We start from the raw sequence: 22,361 nt of genomic DNA, 5'->3' as shown, positions 1-22,361 counted from the left end.
GGGGCCTAAGCTCCATTTGCCAAGGCTGTAATTACGAGAATGCTGAGACACAAGGTCAATGTGCGGCAGGTGCCATCAAGCCGGATGATAATAATAACGCGGCTTCCGCTAAGGATAATTTAGCGTCCTTTGGAGAACGATGGGGGTGGATGCATAATGAATGCTTCCGCGAACGCTCTGAAACCATCTGCATTGCAAATTGAATGATTACAGCAATTGTTGGTGCTTTTTGACACATTTTTTTTTATTGAAAGCTTCATCAGAGAGGGAATAAAAGAACTCATTAAACCCAAGTTCACATCCACACACGTACAGACTGAAAGTTTGTCAAAGATCGCACACACTGTGCGGCGTGTGCGAGGCGTGACTGCTCGGCGCTGATACCAAGACGAGTGGGAGAAAAACAACAACAAAAGACAGCAACAGAAGTCAAATAAAAGCCGCTATGCTGTAAATGTTTTCTCTTTGTCTGGCTATAATGAATTTGGTGAAGTTTTTTCCTTGTGATTGATGGATGGTGTATTTCTCAACTCATGCTAGTTGACTTGTGAGGCCGATCAATACGCTTTCATCAAAAGTGAACCCAAGCATCAATTAAAAAGCAGGAGGTCCCTGTTCTTGTTGTGTGTGTGTGCGTGTGTGCGTGCGTGTGTGTGTGTGTGTGTGTGTGTATCCGCCTCGTGTGATGAGTTATTGAGCCACAGCTCTCACCTAGCGTCCAACTGTGATAGACTGCGAAGGTAAGGGAGGTAATGCGCTCAGCCTGGTCTACATCACGTGATGCAAAGACCACAGTATATCGCTTCAGATGGCCGAAATCATTCTGGAGAGGAGTACAGACTAGCAAAACTGAAAGACAAAAGGCACCTCAAAAGACCGTGGACGGCGGAACCCGTTTAAGTCGACGTCGACGTAAGCGAAACTAGCCATTGCTTGCACATTCACGTAATAACTGATTTTTGAGCCTTCGTACATGTGCAAATCTTTCTTCAGGGACTTGATCTAGAAAACATTTCAAGGGGGGAGAATTCCCAGTTTGGAATTCCGGTGAATAAGCCGCACCCACTAAATTTAGAAGAAAAAACAGATTTGGACATGTATAAGCCGCACCGGTGAATAAACTACATGCGTCTACGTCCGTGAGTCCCTAAGGACCACGCAGCTCTTTGACAGGAGCCACTCACCACGAGTCTGCCAAGCCATTGGAAATTGCAGGAGGTCATTACTCAGTAGAACAGTCTGACTCACGGTGTCATCTTACAACCACTAAACTCATCGCACAGCAACTTAACACTCAAAAGGTATACATAATAAATATACAAACATGCACCAATACAAGTTTTTAAATGAAAAAAAAACATTTGAAAGTTTTCCCATAGTGCATTTTGTTTGAGCAAAGCATTTAATTGGACAACAAGCATCATAGGAAATGGAGGGATGGCGCTGCAATGCTGACTCCATCCACCAGAGGGAACCAGAGGAGCCTGGAGCACAGAGGGAGGCTGACGTCATTGCAGCGCCCCAAAGAATGCGTTGCTCAGATGTAATGCATCATAGGAAAACTTCAAAAAAGTTGTTGTTTTTTCTCATTTTAAAATCATATTGGTCCATGTTTGTATAGTTGTCAGGTATATCCATTGAGTGTTAAATTGCTGTGTTAATTAGTAGCAGTTCTGAAGTAAAGGAGGTGTCACAAGATTAGGATTTATCCATAAATTAGCCGCACAGCTGTATAAACTGCAAGGTTCAAAGTTTAAGAAAAAAGTAGCGGCTTATACACTGAAATTGATGGTAAATTTGCTTGACAAACACGGTTGAAAGGACGGTCGTTCTAACACAGGGGTGTCCAAACTTTTTCCAGCAAGGGCCACATTGTGGAAAATGAAAGGATTCCACAGCCGCTGATATTTTTTAAAGCAACATACTGTATGTAGATATGCTAAAAAGTTATATATTTCAAGAAAAATACTGCATCTCTGCTTTGTGATGTAGGTGAAAAAGCCTGTACGTTTTTGCTGTTTTTCTTGTTCAATTTTCCAAATATTGCAACATTTTCTTAAATGACCTTTGTGCATTTTCTTCTTGTAATATTATGATTTTATTCCCGTAATATTCTAACTTTTTCCACAACCTAATTTTCCAAAAATTACAATTGCATTTTGATTTGTTGATCATACTATTACGACTTCTACGAAAAAACACATTTTTCTTTAATATTTGAACTCAACGCTTCTAAAATGACATTATTTTTCCTCATAATATTACCAGTTTATTCTTGTAAAATTATAGAAATCTTATAGATATTCTTCCCATAATTATTGACTTTATTCCCATAATATTTTGACTTAATTCTCGTAAAACTATAAATTTTATTTGCCGTTTTGTTTGTTTCTTATATTATGACTTAAAAAAATAAGTTTTTTTCTTTTAATATTTCAATTTCATGCTATTTTTCCCTCATAATATTGCAACGTTATTCTCGTAAAATTACGCATTTTTCTCGTTAGACTCTCAGAATAGTTTTGACTTTATTTTTGTAAAGTTACTGCTAATTTGTCCATTTTTGCTGGGTTTTTTTTTGGTTTCTTGTTAAATAAAATTTTTACAATGTGCCGTAGGGCAATACAAAAACACCCACTGGCCGCAAATGGACCCTGGGCCACACTTTGGACACCACTGCTATATACTATAGTACGTAAACTTCTTTAATCCTGGGGGTGAAAACATTTCTGTCATGACAGAAAATTGGGAACCACTGGCTTACGGGGTAAGGATTCAATAGTGGATTATGGGAAGGCACCCACGCAATATATGAGTTTTTGCTATGCTTTGACAATGTGCTGTTCTGGACCATCACTTTAACAAAAGGTATCATCCTGAAAGTCTCCAAATACGGTGAAAGACTCGACCCAAACGCTCTTTGTGTGGCTGGGAAATGAAATAAATCTTGTCAGGAGTCGCAGACGGAAGCAGGAAAGGCTCTTTTGCCGGATGAAAGCCTCCTCGTGCCACAAATTCCCCATGAGAGGGGACGTGTCTCTCTTAAAATATACTCAAAAACGGGTGCAGGTGCATGACACAGTAAAATTCAATGGCAAGAGCAAGGTTTCAACCTGCAGAGGGCAGTCACTGAGCATATTTAGAACAATACATCGACTCCAAAAGATTCAGTTGTCACATTTAAACACCAAACCTTGAGTTCCCATTAAGAAAAAGCAGCTTCTGTTTGTTTATATGGGTCATATTTCAGATCTGTGGGTCATTTATTAGAAATATATACCAGGAGCAAACAAATGCTTCTGTTTCTGCATTGATTCTCCATTAGCAAAAATGATGCATGTCTTCCTATTTGTGTGGTTATTCCTCCCTCTCTCATAATTCCGTTTCTATTGAATCGCAGCCCATTTCTGGGAATCGCTATACTCGCCAATGTGCACATTCTGTATTATGAGTCCTATTAAGATAATTCATGTCTTGAGAACTTTATAGCTGTGCCATATCCATAAACTGGATAAACACAGGATTGCGGTGTAACACAACCCCAGACGCAGGCAGGGGAAATGAAGGAACCGTGGAGATTTCATCGGGAGCAATCGGATAGTGAGTGGCAGGTCACACAACACAAGGGTGACAATGGCGAGTGGAGTCACTTGGTGACCATTTCTATTTTGACATTTAAAACCATAAAGGAGTCCAACGAATGAACATCTTTTTTAGAGATCAGCACAAACTCTGATGACTCCCTCTTCAGCACCATATGCAAATTTGAACCTCTAAACTCCCGGGGCGTCGGAGGGCCACTTTGTTTGAAAAAGACGCTGCAAACTGCTCAAGCTTCTTGTTCAGTGAGTTTTATGAACATAAAAGGGACAAGCTTCGTCCCGCATTACTGTGAAAATCAAAAATAGTCTGTAAAATGTCACTGGATTCCTGCGGTGACTTGATGCTACTGGTTAAGCAAATCGATGCCAGCCTGTCTGATCGCTCACCTATTAAGATAATTGCCGTTAAGACGTACCTAGCATCTTTATTACCTCCGCCAAGCGCAAGCGTTTATCTTGAAAAGTTTAACTTGAAAAGTTCTGAATGGATTTGGATGAAATTTTCAGAAATTGGATATGGAAGAAGGAATTACATTTTGGGGCTGATCCGGATCACCGCCTGGATCCAGGAATTTTTTTTAAAGGATTGTTTAACATTGCGACATAGGACCAATTTCGGCATTTGTGCATATAACTCTACAAAAAATGGTCAGAGCACTTGGGTAAAAAATACAGGACAAGTTTCCAAAAGGTTCTGCAAAATATCAAAGATGTGGGGGGGAACTATGGCGCTTGGCGGAGGTCTGCGCTCTCCGAGTGTTCAATTCGCAAATTGTCGCCACGATTAAAAAGTCACATTTGGAGTCCGAAGACCAGAAGCTAAGCAGGTAACTCTGGCTAGCACAAACACGAGACTGGTTCAAGAACTAGACACATCGTGGTGCATCACCAACTAGGAATGATTCGGAATTTCTCAATAAATTCCACCCTGAAATCAATACAGATTCTCGACTGAAATAGTACCGAGCACCAAAGATCATTTCCCAAAATGCAGCGCAGAAGCACTGAACTTCAATTTCATTGGTTTCACAAAGCAACTTGGGTCTCAATTGCCTGCGTCGTCTAAACGCAAACCTGCCTTTTTCCCCCCCCAGAAGAAATGGTTATTTTGAGGGACACTGGAGTAGATCCTATTGTCCCAGAGGGAGACAAATTGGGCCCGCGAAGCCTCATTGCCCGAATGACTTAAATTGGTTTGTGGTTACGCTTTTGCACCACCCGATAAAGAGAAGAAACCTCATGGAGGGCATGAGAGAATGGCCACAAGGGAGGGAATGACAGCAAGGGAAAATGAGAGCAAAGGATCCTGACTTGGCCTTTTCACATTAGCAGTGCCAGTGAAGCGTGGACAAGAAAGAGCTTCTTTTTTAGTGCTCTAACGCCACTGTGGCGGGCCGAGACAAAGCGGGCTGCTCTCATGTGGGCTAAAATGCTCAATGCCTGGCAGTCTATCTTGAGAAAACTCCTCAGTGATGAAGTCATTAAAACCTCATGCCGCTTCGGAACAGAAAGGCGTGATGAGATGAGACGTGGTTTGTTTGTGCAACTCACCGGAATGATGGGTGGTGTAACTGACACTGGGATCAAGGATGAAAGCGACATCAACAATTTGTCATGGCTACCGAGGCGGGGACACCGCCCTCCCCAGTGGTATTACTGGTAAAGGTAAGAGACCACGTTTTCTAGAGACGCTCAAGAACCTGTTCTGAAAGAATGTAGTTGGATTTCAAATAAGAAGCAATGGACAATAACAAATGGGTTATTCAGGGCGTCTCTAAGGCTACGTTCACACTGCAGGTCAATTCCGATTTTTTTGCTCATGTGACCTGTATCTGATTTTGTTGAATGTGTAAACACTACAATTCAGATTTTTCCAAATGCGACCCAAGCCTCTTTCGTATGTATCGTATGTAACTATGAATCCACTATGAACCGATGCTACTGCACTTGCGTATATCCAACCTACACTCACCTAAAGGCATCTTTTGCCATGCAGGAGTTGGGGAAATGTACTCACAGATGGAGGCAAAAGTTTTTCTAGTCATTGAAGTGGCTCACGTCAATGTCCCACCATTCCTGGCTCTGACTCCTCACGCTCCTTGGAACAGACGTCGCAGTCAGTGACCCGCAAACTGCCATAGCCAAAAGTCTCGCCTCCATCCATCCATCTATCTATCCATCTGCTTCCGCTGATCCGAGGTCGGGTCACACATCAAGAGCGTTCCCAGGCCAGTTGAGACACAGTCTCTCCAATTTGTCTTGGGTCCTACTGGTTGGACGTGCCCTGAACACCTCCAGGAGGCATCCTGATCAGATCCCCGAGCCACCTCATCTGGCTCCTCTCAATGCAGAGGAGCTGTGGCTCTACTCCCAATTCTCCCAGATGACAGTGTTTCTCACTCTCTCTATGGCACAGCCCAGCCACCCTGCGGAGGAAACTCATTTCGGCCGTTTGTACCCACTATCTTGTCCTTTCGGTTACTATCCAAAGCTCTACGTGACATAACTGGTTAAGAAAGAGTCGGCAAATGCACCAGGATCGAGGCCACGAATTGTGGCGTCCTGTTTTGTGCGCACGCGTGTCACTTCCCAGACACATTTCGTTGGTTGGTATGTGAATACTATGTAAAAGATCAGATTTTAACAAAAAAATCCGAACTGGGCGTCATACCCTGCAGTGTGAACATAGCCTCAGCTACCCATTCAGATTTTAAGGCTCTGTTCTACTGCGCCGTTTAACGATTCCGTCTGAATAACGAAGCTGTACTTTTTTTTGACTGTTAAATTCGTTTTTAGCTGGTTTACAGGTATAGCTAGATGTTGATAGACGGTATTAGCTGTTTCAAACTTCGGACATGTTCAAAACTTCCAACGTCCAGCTTTGGATCAGCGGTTCTCATGTTTCCCTGGCGTATTTTTGCCATTTTCAATGTAACTCGGGCGGAAACTTACCAGTTTGTAGGCTTTCCTAGCTGTTGGGCAGGCAGAAGTGTGCTAGTACAGTAATTACTCATCACTTCACGGCTTCACTCCATCATGGTTTTTCAAAAATATATTAATCATGCTGTTTTGTGGTTGAATACGGCCAATTATCCATTAAAAAAATGCACATTTAAGCAAATTGTACCTTAAATTTTTCCTTAATCAAGCATTTAAGCATAAAATGGCTGAAGGAACTAAGATACAAATATAAGACAGACGAAGACACAATCAAAGATGTTGTGATACATGTAGTATTCTACACTGGTCACTAGGTGTCAGTAATGTTAATGTAATGTTCGGTGAGACACACAATCACCATACTTGATCGCCGGAACAAGAGGCTTTTATTGCAGCTTGGAATGATCTCACAATAATCCTGAACACGGGCTACTGTCGTGGCCGTAACCCACGGCAAGCTAAAACTCAACTCTGAACCCTTCAACGTCACTTCCAAGTTTTATTTGTCTTAATTGGCTTGTTTTCTGTTATTATGTCTACTATATTGGGTAATAGGAGTGTAAAGGTGATTATAGGGGTGTTATTTCATATCTAGAGGGCTCTAATAATGTTGAAAACCATATTTAGAAGGTCATAAACAGGTTTTCTATGCTCTAACTACAAAAATGTTTATATATAATATATATAATATATTTATAAATGACAAATCCTACTTTGTGGAAATTCACTTATCATGATCCGGTCTGGAACCAATCAACCGCGATAAACGAGGGACTACTGTACTCCAAAAATAATAATAGTATTTTAATTTTAAAACAAGCCATGGTTTGCTTGGCCATATGTTGATTAGTCATGCCTGTGGAATGAGTTACATGAAACGGCAACTGTTGTGTAAAAACTACAAGAGTGTCAACTTTACGCGTTTTGTCTGTCAAAGATTGACTTTAAACACCTTTCATCACTGACACGTAAACAGACGTTACTCAGGCGTCCGATGTTCCGTAAGCTCAATGAAGGTGTTACTCATACTGTACTTAAGCACATAGACTTTACTCATGCTGTTCTGCCTACCGTCCATGAACACAACATTTGAATTTGCGGCCGTATGAAACCGTCTGACGTAAATATTTAGATGGAATCGTCAAGTGGTGCAGTCGGACAGAGCCTTCTGTCGTCTCAAAGATCCACCGGTCCCTATACTTGCAAGCGACCACACAGAGCCGCTACCATGTCGAAGCCAAAAGCCAAGCAGAGCTGCAGTGCTGTTGGATGCACACATCAGCGCAAAGTGGTTTCATTTTATTTATGACCGTTTGCCGTGATTGTTGGGGCTCCCAACCTCAGTTGGAGCACAGCGGAGCTTCCGTTTTCAACAACTGCCTCATTTCAGGGCTTGTGGTTTGAATTGCCTTCTGTTTTCCTAAAATAAGTTACATTGACGTGTGTTTATGAATGTTAAGCAGTTACCACAGCAACACGGGAACAACCCAGCCGACACCAGCACGGGCGTCTCGCAGTTTCCAAAGGTTAATGTGACTGGCAAAATGCAGTAAATAACTTTTTTGACATGAAGTTGTATGACAACCCCATCAGCAGTGTAGTCCATCAACAGTGACTTGGAGAAGCCGAACTGCTACTTATAGTCAGGTGGTACTTACAGTATATATGAAAATACGTACATCATTTAAAAGGTGCTGCCTTTACGTTAAAGTGGGGTGGTGCTTGGACACCTAATGATCACAATTAAGAAAGGGCCGTTTAACGGTTTCAAGGTACACCGCGGTATGAACAAAATCACAATTTCAAAACCACTAAAATAGTTCGTCGTACCATTCGTCCCTGCTGTCAGAATTGGGCTTCGATGTTTTGAAACCACGAGCGTGCGCCGTGTTGCCAAACGTCGGGCATAGATAGCACCGGTGTTAGCTGCCTCGTTAGCACTGAGCGGCGCCGGTACGGCCGCGCTGTTGTCGGTCGGCATATTACTCACGTCGAGGGGGACCAAACGTGGAGATGTGATTCAGAAGCAGACAGGAGTGGAGGACAAGTGGGATAAAGCGTTTACTCTCCACTGAACTAGCAACAACTACTTAATGTCTCAGTTGCTAACAATCACAAGACCCGGAAACGGGAGTTTGTGGAAAAGTGTGACCTGCACATTCTACTCTGCAAAATAATAACGTAACATTACGAGTTTTAAAAAAAAAATGATTGATGTTGTGACCTTCTTGAGCTACTGGATTGCATTTATTTGAATTTTGCTTTTTTTTGTGACTTGAGTTGCAGGATTAGCCGCAGTCTACTGCATTGTGAACTGCGTTTGATTTATTTATTGTTTATTGAGAGACAATTCAGTTATGTTTTGTGATTTATTTGAAATAAATATGTTCCACTTTCATCGTGTTGTATGGTTGACAAATTACTGTTTTGATTTCATTTTTTTTCTCTTTTCAATAAAGACATTTCAAAATAACGTAATACTGGGAAAACGTGACTTTTTTTCTGCCCCAGGTTATCATACGGTCAGAATCTCATACATAGGCCCATGCCTAGTTGCATTGAATTGAGCTTGTCGTGATGCATTTAGACACGCAAATTGAAGCTTTTTTAAAGGAATACTTTCCAAGACTATGTGTCTGTAAGTAATGTGCAACTATGATGATACAGTATGACACCTGTGTGGATTGAGAAATGTATTTTAGACAGAAGTGTTAGGACACTAATTATGTCTGTCTTGGAGATTGTAGCTGCTGCGCCAGCCACTGACTATCTAAATACACACAGTCTATTTTAATTCATTAGTGAATACAAAACTGATGTTTTGGTGTTAAAATACGTCTGTCTGATACATTTCTACTCACCCAGCTGCACATGGGCATCAGGTCACGTATTAATCGTGTTTTCTTTGAGAACATTCTGACATTTAATAAACAGGTAAGTTTTTATTGGATCCAAATACTTAGATTCTGTAGCTTTAGTTTGTGTCCTTGTTGGTGTAAACATTGTCCCATCCCTCTGTCTTCATCTTTTTGTCTTATGAATTTGATGTTGTTTAGGAGCGGCGCCAAGTTCCCTCTAATGATCGCGCCATCATAAATACCGGTAGATGCGACTGATCGTCCAGTGTCACATGTTTTTTCCCCTCTTCAGACTCATTTTTTGACTCATTTGATTTATACTCCAGATCTAATTATGGACCGGAAAATACGTTATGCGTTCTAGTGGCCCTCATGACCCACAGGTGCAAAAAAAAGTTTTTCGTGGCCCTCTTGGCGGACGAACTAATGCGGCATTTATAAACTGTGAAGACACCGGTGCCACATCGCTTGTTAAAGACAGCTTTACGCGTGTGTAAGTGCATGTGTGTGTGTGTGTGTGTGTGTGTGTAGGTGCATGGGTTGTCATGAAGGATCCGTAAGGACTGGTCCGGCCGTCAAGATCAAATAAAATAAAAAAACAACAACAAGAGCAACAACAACAACGAGAACAACAGCAATATCAACATCAACAACATCATCAACATCAACAACCAACAGAAAAATGAGACGAAGAAAAAGAAAAAGAAAAAAAAAAAGACCTCTGCTTCAGAGTGTATCTTCATCTTTGGTATAAAAATGGCCATCCATGGGCTGCATTTGATCCACGACTAGGAAAGACTACAGAAATTGTCAACAATTTCCTCTATTGCTTTTTGCACTGATTGAATGTTTTTGTTTCACTGCCAGGTTTTTCTGTAGGGTTTTTAAATTCTTTTTTTTTTATTTATTTTTTTTTTCAGTTTTATAATTTTTTCTCTTTTTTTTTTTTCTTGCAGTGTGACAAGCAAAGCGGGCTAAAAACACCGGAAAGCTCATAAAAAATGTAAAATGTGGCAGATAAAAAGCAGTAATGTCATTGACAGCAACATTGCTCGGTAAATAATAACGATGACCATAAAAAAGCGAGTTCAGCGTTTTACAAAACAGACTGCATCCGCAATGCAGCGTGTTTGCGTATGTTTTCCTCGTTATGAAAAATCTCAAGTCTTCCCCCCCCCCTTTAGCTTCTTAACATCTAGTTACCTCTGACATAATAATCAAACCTTTCTTCGAACGAAGAAAAGAAAAAACACTTTTCTCTAGTAAATCTGTACAGCTTATGTGATAGATTCTATTCCTTGGACCCCCCCCCGTGTGGTCCAAAAGACTGATTCGCTTCTGTTTTTTTTTTGTTTTTTTTTCTTTTGTTTTTTTCCAACCAGACGTCAGACTTGAACTTGTAAAAAGTCTCTGGCGCCCTTGAAATTAAGGCCATGAAGATTCAAGACAGAAAAAACCCACTTTGTTTTAAAATATACCTAGAAAACTAAAATTTAACACTAGAACATAAAAAATACTGAAAAGAAACTGTAGCTTAATATCTGAGGAAGACAATCTTCGGTGTGTATCTCAAATGTGACTCCCCGCTTTCTAATTACAAAATAAACTTCATCGCCTAGCTTCACATTCATTTTTTGTCTTTTTTTTTTTTTTCCTTCCTGTGGTGTTTTTTTTTTTTTTTTTGGTGTTTTTTTTTTCATTTTCTTTGAGAAAATTTTCTAGCTCCAGCCCAGCCCTTGAGGCAGGTTTTCACACTAAAACAATTTCACTCCTTTGCACTGTGCCCTGCAATTTCCCAACCCCCCCCTCCCCCTCTCTCAGCATTCATTGCTTCCTTATTGTTTTTTTTTCTATAGTTGACCAGGTAGAAAATGAAAAAAGTGTCTCTTTTTTGGTGCCTGGGCAATCTGGAAGCAATCTCTTTCTTCCCCCCTCACATTCACAGTGCAGCCACCTTATGTCTCAAGGCAACGCTGTCACAGGAACATTCTTTGAGGCCGTTGTTATCTGGTGGAAGAGGAGAACACAGGGAAGCAAAGAGAGAGACGGAGATGCAGTTGCAATCAAATTATTGCATTCAAATCAAGCGTGAGAGTAAAATACGTGTGTAAAAGTGGAAACGCTGAAAAGGCGGCAATAACGTACAATAAAATGAGCGAGTGCAGTAACCCCTTGTTTATCGCGGTTCATCGATTAAGTGAATTTTGGTTAAGTGAATTTCCCTGAATATTTTGCAGTTAGAGCACAGAAAATCTGTTTACAACCTTCTAAATGCTGTTTTTAACATTATTAGAGCCCGCTAGACATGAAATAACACCCCCATCGCTCGCTCCATCACTATATTGCGGCTATTATTGGCTATTACTACTATTGCGGCTTTTTTATAAACAATTCATTAATAAACGATGGCGCTTTCGTGGTTGACTATGGCCTATTATTAGACAAAAAATATCGAAAGACAAGTTATATGTAGTGTTCTGCTCACTAGGCATCAGTAATGCCACATGACGTTAGATTACATGACCTTTCACACTGCACGGAGACTGGCTACTGAGCCAGCAGAGCCGAGCCGACCTGCCATGGCTGAGACGAATGACAAAAATGTTCTCCTCTCATTCCGTGTGGAAGTAAGTTTTGGCCTTCTTTGTCCTTCTGCCCCACTCCGTCTGAAACACTTTCGTAAGTTTAAAATAAGTAAATAGAAGAGGCTCACTAGTTAGCGAGCTAGCTTGCTATGCTAGCGGTGGCTATCTGTTATGTCGCAGTAATCCCATAGCCTGTGCAATGTGATCTAAACAAAGAAAACGGGGCTGTAAGGCTGACTATTGGAGTGTTATTTCGTTTCTACAGGGCTGTAATAACGTTAAAACCCATCGCTAGAATGTCATAAACAGGTTTTCTTTGCTCTAACTACAAAAATATTCTGGTTTATTAATATTGAATCATCCATTGCGAAAATTCACTTATCACTGTCTGGAACCAATTAACCACAATACACGAGGGATTACTATATTAGGAGGAACATTATTAAAAACCCCTTTAGAGATGCATGCCTACCTATCGGTGGTTAGAATGACTGGCGAGAGAGACCGTCCAATAACTGCACGAACAGAGACTGAAAAGTCGGCCAGTGACAGGACTGGCAGACTGTGCTCGCTTGTCAGCCATGATGTAATCCGACTGGTTCTTGGTGGCTAAAGAGTCATTTATAAGGTGTAACAGTACTCCATAATCACGGGTGGATGCGTACCTCAGTTTTGAGGTCACGGTTCGGTTCATTATTGGTACAGTAAAAGAACTAAGTGCAAAACATAAAACTGCTCAGTGTTTCTGTTTATTAATTCTTAAAATTAAACAAACAAGATTCTTTTTGTCACTACCACTCGCCATGATTCTCGCTGTTTTTGTCCACCTAGATTTCTGCTTCCGTGCCGAATGTCTTGCATTTTTGTCTGCTTTTCGGGACACTACCTGGGCTTGTGGAGGCTTGCTGAATGTACACTTACTGTTCCTCACTTACTATGCGGGAATCAGCATACTGACGGATACATGCACCGTTACACCCATACTAATATGTTGGTTCAATTGTTTGGTTTACTCACTGACTGACTTCTGTTCCGACGTACTTACTTGGACTGGTATGAGTAAGCGGGAACGTGTTCAGCAGCACTGTCCACCTGAATCTGTTGCTGCTGGCCACCCACTTCCTGTGATGAGGGATTCACTGTCTGCGGGGAGGCATCAGTCACGACTCCCTATGAACACACACGTTGAGAAATGTGTTAGCTCGGACTGATCCACCAATGCTTGATACATTTGGAAACCTGTGTTGCTGTGTTAGGATTAGAAGTTATGGTTAGGGTTAGAAGATTAGGATTAGAGGGTTAGGGTTAGGTTTCAGGATTAGGGTTAGAGGATGAGGATAGGGTTTAGGGTTAGGCTTCAGGGTTATGGTTATGGTTTAGGGTTCAGGGTTAGAGGATTAGGGTAGGGGTTAGGGCTAGGGTTAGTATGGTGTGGTCTTAGTTAAGGTCCAGACTACCACTTTAGAACTGATCTTTCAACCAGACCTGACAACAAAAGTCAACAGAGGGAAGACTGGGTGACAATTAGGAAGGAAGCTCTGCTTTTGAGGTTATTTAGGAAAGCGACTTTGGCCACTGGTGGGCTATTTGGAATGATACACATCTCACATCGACAACATTCAATTGAGGTTTGTAGGTGATTCCTGTCAGCAGTTTGAGGTAATTTGACAAAAATTGACAGGCACAATAAACCACAAAACAGCGACCATGTATTAATTATTTGTGTGTGCCGCAATTACACTATACTTTGGTGTTAAGTAGGGGGCCTCAAAATAAGGTCTGTGAGTCTGAGACCCCTGATATCTTTGCCAAGTAAGTCAATAATCAATTGGTTGGTTGTTGGAAAGGCTCCAGCATACCCGCAACCCTAGTGAGGACAAGCACTATAGAAAATTGATGGATGGATGGTTGGTCGTTGGGTTAGGACAGGGGTGTCCAAACTACAGGCCGCTGGCTAAATGCAGACCGTCATCCATTTTTAACTGCCCCGTAACAAAGTTTAAAAATATAATTTACTATGGCCCGCGTATAGCATGTAATCGCTGTTTTGTATTCTTAGTTTCAACACTAGGTGGAGCTACTCTCTTGAATAATTCCGGCGAACCAGAAATGGCAAAACCAAAGGGACGCAAGATTGCAAGCGAGTGTTATGAGTAGAATTGGGCAATAAAAAGTGAATCTATGCGGAAGTTCACGTTATGTGAGTGAAATGCTGTCATCAGGAGAAGGAACGTGTGTGTGTGGAAATATTTGCTGATTCACGGTGGTATTTCCTCACAAACGCTAACCCGCCCCACCACTTAGCAGCCACCTGAAACGCCAGCCGAGTCGGCAAAATAACTTGGAAAGTCATCTCGTTAGCGAGCGGGAGTGGAAGTTAGCAGAGCGTGCTTATGCGACTCAGGCTGTGTAAGGGTGTTTACGCCGTGTTGAGTTTGCCGCTTGTTAATAAAGCGATTGGAATTGCTTCGCGACTACGTTTTCTTTAACCACAAGCTAGCCAAGCTACGTCTGTTTCTATCTGTCTTTCATTCACTGACGCAAAAAGCATTGAATTGCACTGCAGTTTTGCTGCTGCTGTTGGTTTTTAAAAAATAATTTCCAGCTATTTCAACTTTCAAATTTTCTTTTCATATTTATGATTTTACTCCCATAATATTTTGATTTTATTCTCATAACATTACCACTTAAAAAATTTCATTATTTGTTGTTTTGTTTGTTTGTCATTAAAAAATGTCTTTTTTTCTTTATTATTTAAATTTTAAACTACTAAAATGATGTTATTTTTCCTCATACAGTCAAACCTGTCTTAGCGGCCACCTGTATAGAACGGCCACCTGCCTATAGCGGCCATTGACAAATCCCCCGCAGAAAATTTGCATGTTATAGACCCTGTGTATAGCAGTCACCTGTCTAACGCGGCCAGCGGCCACCCATTTTGTATCCCTTGGTCAATATCTGACCGCATATAGCGGGCAAAATGCCGACTTAAGCAGAAGCTTCATGCACAAAAAAGTTTCTTTTTATTAATGAATGAAGCCGTCGTGTGTAGACTTTAATTACTGTAGTTGTTCCACATAAAAAAGCCGTCTTCTTTGGAGCTTGTTGCAGACAGTGACACCGTTTATTTCCTGGTGTGAGACAATGCGCACTGGTCAGTACTGTAATGCCCCTTGTTGTGTGGAAGGAGAGACTCAAGTCGCTGATGCACTTTAATCGCTTTATTAACAGCGGTCTATTAACCTTGTAGTTCTTTACAACTTTTATCCGCAGTCCCACAATGCCCTCTACTGGTCAACATGTAACAGTATAATTATATGTATCTGCAAACACAACAAGCTTCTAATCACAGACATGTTAATATGTGCGCGCACAAATTCAAAATGGCCGCCAACCTGTCTATAATGGCCACCTGCCTATAGCGGCCACTTTTGCAGTTTCCCTTTAGTGGCCGCTACAGACAGGTTTGACTGTTTTATGTTATTCTCATAAAATGTTGACTTTTTCTCATTAGATTACAACTTATTACAACTTTTCTCTCCTATAAAAGTACTGCTGTTGTTTTAATTTTCTTGTAAAATGACAGAATATTTTTAGACTGTGCTGCTGGCCAATAAAAAAACAGCCGTGGGCTGCAAATGGACGCTTGGCGGCACCTTGAACACCGCGTCGCTAAACAGTGCTGAAAGACCTGTAAGGACTCAAAGACATCTTGAGACGTGACTTGGACTTGCACATCTTTACTTGAGACTTGACTTGACACTTGAGATTAAAGACCTGAGACTTACTTAAGACTTGGGGAAAAAAAAAAAAAACACTGACTTGCTCCCACCTCTGCTTTTCAGTATGTGGCCTTCAGTGGAAAAGTTTAGACACCCCTCGGTTCGAATATAAATGGACTGTCTGGTCCGAAAGCACGTCCTGATGTCTTGAATTTTCGCATTTAATTTGTAGCTGATGGTTATTAAGCACCAAATAACATTTCCATAAATTGCCTGCTACCTAATAATTCAGCTAACGAGCATGTTGAGATGAGAAACGGCATCTCTTTAATTGAAAGATGAACAGGGTGGAATTATTTCAGAGGCGCAGGTAAGAGACAATCATTCTTTACGGGGAATTCTTCTTGTTTGCTGACGAGCTCGACGCACAAGATAGAAAAAGACAAATGTACTCGCCGAATTGATCCCAACAGCCTATTGGCATTTTTATGTCTTGACTATACCTGTTTGCCCGCATGGAGTCAATCACCTTTAACAAGCTCTCAAGGATACCGTGACCTGTCTATACATCTGCCCTCCAGACACCGCATGATGCATTGATATACACCCGGCTGCTGAGCGGACACTGGTGAGGAAGATGAAAACGTTAACAGGGGCCCCGGGCGACTCTACAACTACATCTTTCTCCCACCACCCCGCTCCTGCACGCCTTTCAGAGAAGAGAGGAGAAACTAATGTGTCTGTCGGGTGGGGGGGGACAGTCATTGTCTGAGGCTGCTGGGCTAAACAGACCGCTGCGGCTGATAGATGTGTGCGGTTTCCACTACCTTCTATCCCCAAGCATCTGTGTGTGTGTGTGTGTGTTGGGGAAGCTGCACTGTATCTCACTTGATCTCCTGTCATCTGATACACGACTGATAGTCCATCTAAATAGGACCACACTGTCAGTTGCCAGACAGCCATCCCACTCTTCTTGCTTCATGATTTGTCATAACCTCCAGCAGTTACTTCCCAAATAAGAAGAAACTATGCACGGGTTTGGTCATCTGAGTACATCCGTCCATCCGTTTTCTATACCGCTTGTCCTCATTAGGGTCACGGGCGAGCGGGGTAAACCCTGAGACCGGTCGCCAGCCAATCACAGGGCACGCCAATGGAAAATTTTGAGTCTTTGCCCCGTACTCTTGCGCAGAGCATGCAAAATCCACACAGATGGAGATTCGAGCCCTCCATCTCCTGATTGCGAGGCCGACATGCTAACCACTAGTACATATGGATTAAAACATGATTTAATGTACTTAAACAACAGCAAAACAACAAACATGGCCAAATCATTTTAACAAGCCTATTTGCCATTGAAATTCTGTTTTTTTTACAGCTACACATTAAATTAGTAGCATTGTTTCTATTTTTTTTATATTTTTAATTAAAATATGATCAGAGATAGTCATCCTTCCATTGAGTGGAACCTTTGTTAGCATCCGTTCCAGAAGGTAGGACTCTAACCAAAACATACTGTAACCGAATCAATTTTTCCTATAAGAAATAATGTAAATCCAATTAATCCATTCCAAAGTGTGTGTTTAAAGGGTGTTTTTAACATGCATTATTTCCACATGAAACAATATGGCGGGCGAAATGCGGCCCCCGGGCCTTGGGTTTGACACGGGTGCTCTAAAGGCAGAGGCATATGCACAGACAAAGAACGGTTTCACTCTTTTGTGGGGCAAAACGACAGTCGTTAAGATACAATGAAGGGGAGCCTCTGCCAGCCAACAACAGTCAATTGTGTGGAATCAACCCCGTTAGCTTTGTGTAACACTGCTGATAGTCATGCTGTGGTTATTTGTTAGAGGCTACATTATTAATTTGTCATTTTGCACCATAGAAGACTGAAACTGTTCATGTCCGGGGATTCCCCGACCGCTGCCCCCGAGTCTTTGAGCATGAAGCCTGATTACAGTACAGGAGAGGCGAAACGTCGTCTAAGACAACCTGAACAGTCCAGTTGCGGTCGATCCAATGCCCTGAGAACACAATGACCTGGACGAATGAGAATATTCACAGGTATACCCGGGTATATACTTGGAAAGGGGTCAGTCTGGGATACTCCACCGGCAAAGATGACATTTGGTATACCTCCAAACACTTTAGTCAGACTTTTAAATTGTTCTTAACTGGCTTCTGTTGGTTCATGTGGTGAACAACACCTTTAGACGTAGGACAAACATCACATGAGTGGAAGTGATTGGACTGTCAAGAGTAATGAAGTCGTCTTTCGGAAAAGAGTCAGCCAATTATTGATTGCGAGCACAAGGTGCCCGGAGGTCTTACTTCGACAGGGACGGCTGTTGGAGGCACAGGAGTGTACTGGGGAATGTAGGTCCCTTGCATAGGCGCTGCTGCAGCGGCGGCAGTCATGTACTGAAACACACACAAAAAGATACAAACACACATTCATAGTCTGTCATTTGGAAATGTATCGGGAAATAAGACTCAAACGCTTAAAAAAAAAAAAAAAGAAGGAAAATTGTTTTCAATTTTCAACAGTGTCCTTCGGAGGGCGCCAAAAGAATATCAGTGCTGTCTCAGGACAGCCACAGAGGAGCATGTGAGGTAAACTAGGAAGGAGGAGGAGGAGGAGGAGGAGGAAAAAGTGCCCCGCTGTTTCATCAAGACTTCACAGGCAGGGAACTGTGCAAGCCTACGACTGAGGAAAAAAATGGAAGAAAAGGAATGAAAGAATGCCCCTTGCCTGTGGCGTATACAGTATTGCTTTAGGCATGTTTGCCGTGCCCTTTAACTCGCACCATGATGGCCATTTTACACATGTGACACAGGTTTGGTTGCCTTCACATGCAACATGAACGAGTACTCAATGCTAAACATGTGGCTTTTTCGGGCATTTGTGTGTGTCTCGCTTTAATTAACACATGGAACCTGTTTCAGTCGACAACCCATCGATGTCGACCGGTTCATCAAGTCCCGCTCCACTCCTTAATTCTTCTTATTAAAAAGTGGCCGCTCATGTTGGCTGTTTTTGTCGAAATAAGGGTCATTTCCACTAAAAAATGAAACCAATTTCCGGTGTAGAAGCCGCTACTCTTTCCTCATGCTACAAACCGTGCGGCTTACACAGTGATGCAGCTAATTTATGGTCTCGTGACATCTCGTACACTTCAGAGCAGACCATCGTGCACCTAATGCACACCCCCTCGTCATAGAAAACACACAAATAAATGCGTATGATAGAGCTTTCAAGTTAAAGGCGATCGATCTAGCAACTTTTACTCAAGTCTGCCAGTGGATCCCGACAGCATGCAGCAGTGCATGCAAAAAATACACGACTTTCAAAAGGCTGTACCACTGCGTGATGAAGAGGACAGCACAAACTCCAGGGCTAATTTATCAGGTTTGAATGATCTCACAACAGGCACGATAATCCCTCACATGGGCTACGAACCCACGGCAAGATAAAACTCAACTCTGAACCCCGATGTCACGTCCTATCCCTAAGCACCGGAACACATTTACAGCAACACACACACAAGCACAAGTCTTATGAATGTCTTATGTCTTATTTTCTTTTATTATGTCTTCTATATTGGGTAATATACGAGTAAAGATGACAACAGGGGTGTTATTTCATGTCTACAGGGCTCTAATAATGTTAAAAAAACATATTTAGAAGGTCGTAAACAGGTTTTCTATTCTCTAATTATGAAAATATTCAATTTATAAATAAGGACTCCTGCTTTGCGGAAATTCACTTATCACAGTCAGGTCTGGAAACAATGAATTATGATTAATGAAGGATTACTGTATTAACCTGGATTCTACCATGGCAACCATTTATTTATTGATTTAGGTTGTTCGCACAGACAAATGATTCGCGCACGTATGAAAGCTTTACTGTCATTGTAGTCAAGCCATCCAACCAAATTACCGCAGTTACATAAGCGTATAAAACACAGTATATGAAAACAGAAGAAAACTATGCACAAATAGAAGAAAATCATGTCAACAGGCTGCTGTAGGTTCAAAAAATCTTTTACCGCGGCCCATTCTCCTGACGCCTCTGGCCAAAATCACAAGTAAACGCGCAGGCAATGGCTAGTTTTGGTTTTGTCGAAAACCGCTTATGATGACATAAGTCAGCCAGTCTGAGTTCCAGTGTGCGTTCCTTGGAGTTTCTGGAACTGTGGATGAGCATTTTATGGGCAATGGTCTTGCAAGGGACACTCCTCACAACCGATTTACACTTATTTTTTTGTATCACAACATATAAGGTTGTTGTATTTGAAGAAAAAATATCAGAACAACCACAACAAATGCAACTGGTTACGTTTGTTTGGGGATGTTAACATTCAATCCTTAAAATAACACACTGGAAGGAGCGCAGGGGGAATTCACTTCACATTGTTTGCTATTTCTAGTGGGGGGTAATGGGCCAGGGTCCCAACACTTCTGTGTCGATTGCGAGAGACAAAGACAAAGAGGCTTGAAAGATAATGTTGCAGCACAAAGCAAACGGATGTGATCCCCAGATAAAATCCACCTGGCTGCCTCGCCACCTCACCTCATCTTCCTCCAGCTTTTCCGGGCCACAGGATATGTAACGCCTTTCTTTCTTTGCTTTATTTATTCCCTCACCTCTCGATCTTACCTCGCAGTGCTAAAATGTGTGTCCTCAGTCCCGTGTAGGATGTGGTAATAGCGTTTCTTGGCTGCTGGGCTGGTGAAGTGTCATTACCGGCAGTATTGTTAATGGATCGGCGACGGCTCCACCGCTCACTGCTAATGAGGGCAGCTAAAGGCCATAGACGAGTGTGATGAACTCCACCTACTGCTGCCGCTACACACGGCTAGCAGGACGCATCCTGATGGAGTGTTGCTTTGCATTCTGATGTGCGACTCTTGGCTGGCTTTAAGGTTATCACAACTTCAACGCTCAGAAAAGGCTGAGGTGAAACATCCAGACTTTGCGACACTTTCCCACTTTCTCCGTGTCAGCCTTCGTCTCCCTCACCTTCCTCTCATCCTGCTATCAGCTAAAAGGGACTATGAGAGTTTACAAGTGACCTTCTCCCCGGTGAATCGGACGCATGCATACCAATTTCTCTGTGACTGTTTTGTCTTTTCGCTCGTGTTTACTGCATGGAAGCAAACTAATAAGGAGATCATTAGCGCGATCTCGCTGTCAAAGGGAGCCTGTCCAGTTACAGGGGTGCGAAAAAGTGTTTGCCCCCTTCCTGATTTCTTATTTTTTTGCATGTTTGTCACACTTAAATGTTTCAGATCATCAACAAAATGAAACATTCATCAACGACAACACAACTGAACACAAAATGCAGTTTTTAAATGGAACTTTTTATTATTAAGGGAGAAAAAAATCCAAACCTACATGGCCCTGTGTGAAAAACTTACCCCCCCTCCATTAGAACACAACCTAACTTAGATTAATTGAGATCTATCAGTCTGGAAAAGGTTCTAAAGCCATTTCTAAAGCTTTGGGACTCCAGCGAACCACAGTGAGAGCCATTATCCCCAAATGGTAAAAACATGGAACAGTGGTGAACCTTCTCAGGAGTGACCAGCCAACCAAAATGACCCAATAGTGCAGCGAAGATTCATCCAAGAGGTCACAAAAGACCCCACGACAACATTCAAAGACCTGCAGGCCTCACTTGCTTCACTTAAGCTCAGTGTTCATGAATCCACCATAAGAAAGACACTGGGCAAAAACTGCCTGCATGGCAGAGTTCCAAGACCAAAACCACTGCTGAACAAAAAGAACATTAAGACTTGTCTCAATTTTGCCAGAAAACATCTTGATGATCCCCAACACATTTGGGAAAACACTCTTTGGTCTGACGAGACAAAAGTTGAACTTTTTGGAAGGTGTGTGTCCCATTACATCTGGCGTAAAAGTAACACCACATTTCAGAACAAGAACATCATACCAACAGCAAAATATGGTGGTGGTAGTGTGATGGTCTGGGGCTGTTTTGCTGCTTCAGGACCTGGAAGACCTGCCATGATAAATGGAACCATGAATTCTGTTGTCTACCAACAAATCCTGAAGGAGAATGTCCGGCCATCTGTTGGTGACCTCAAGCTGAAACCAACTTGGGTTCTGCAGCAGGACAATGATCCAAAACACACCAGCAAGTCCACCTCTGAATGGCTGAAGAAAAACTAAATGAAGACTTTGGAGTGGCCTAGTCAAAGTCCTGACCTGAATCCTATTGAGATGCTGTGGCATGACCTTAAAAAGGCGCTTCATGCAGGAAAACCCTCCATTGTGGCTGAATTACAACAATTCTGCAAAGATGAGTGGGCCAAAATTCCCAAAAAAGGTGTAGGGGGCAATCACTTTTTCCACAAAGGGCCATGTAGGTTTGGATTTTTTTTTCTCCTTTAATAATAAAAAGTTTCATCTAAAAACTGAATTTTGTGTTCAGTTGTGTTGTCATTGACTAACATTTAAATTTGTTTGATGATCTGAAACACTGAAGTGTGATTGACCATTAGGAGCCATTAGGAAACTGATTAAATTGCACACTTGCTGTTCACGCGAGTCAGTTGTGGTCACGTCTGACAATAGAGGAATGTGTTGCTATGGTGATAAAGATGATTTTTGTCCTGTTTCTG

The 22,361-nt window shown here is 41.9% G+C and overlaps 1 protein-coding gene across 1 annotated transcript in view; it reads right to left on the bottom strand.

The window, feature by feature from the left end:
• Nucleotides 1-8,743: 8,743 nt before the first annotated feature.
• rbms3 (RNA binding motif, single stranded interacting protein) overlaps nucleotides 8,744-22,361 on the bottom strand; it is a 277,321-nt gene continuing 263,703 nt past the window's right edge. Inside the window, exons 12-14 of the mRNA XM_054763521.1 lie at nucleotides 18,042-18,131; nucleotides 13,031-13,155; nucleotides 8,744-11,407 (exon numbers count right to left, since the gene is read on the bottom strand). Of these exons, the coding sequence (XP_054619496.1) occupies nucleotides 11,404-11,407; nucleotides 13,031-13,155; nucleotides 18,042-18,131 (219 nt within the window). The 3' untranslated portion in view covers nucleotides 8,744-11,403. The remainder of the gene's footprint in view (nucleotides 11,408-13,030; nucleotides 13,156-18,041; nucleotides 18,132-22,361) is intronic.

Source organism: Dunckerocampus dactyliophorus, chromosome 20 (genome assembly GCF_027744805.1).
Source record: "Dunckerocampus dactyliophorus isolate RoL2022-P2 chromosome 20, RoL_Ddac_1.1, whole genome shotgun sequence".
Taxonomy (NCBI): domain Eukaryota; kingdom Metazoa; phylum Chordata; class Actinopteri; order Syngnathiformes; family Syngnathidae; genus Dunckerocampus; species Dunckerocampus dactyliophorus.
The sequence above is the reverse complement of the archived record's forward strand: the minus strand, read 5'-3'. Positions and strand labels throughout refer to the sequence as shown.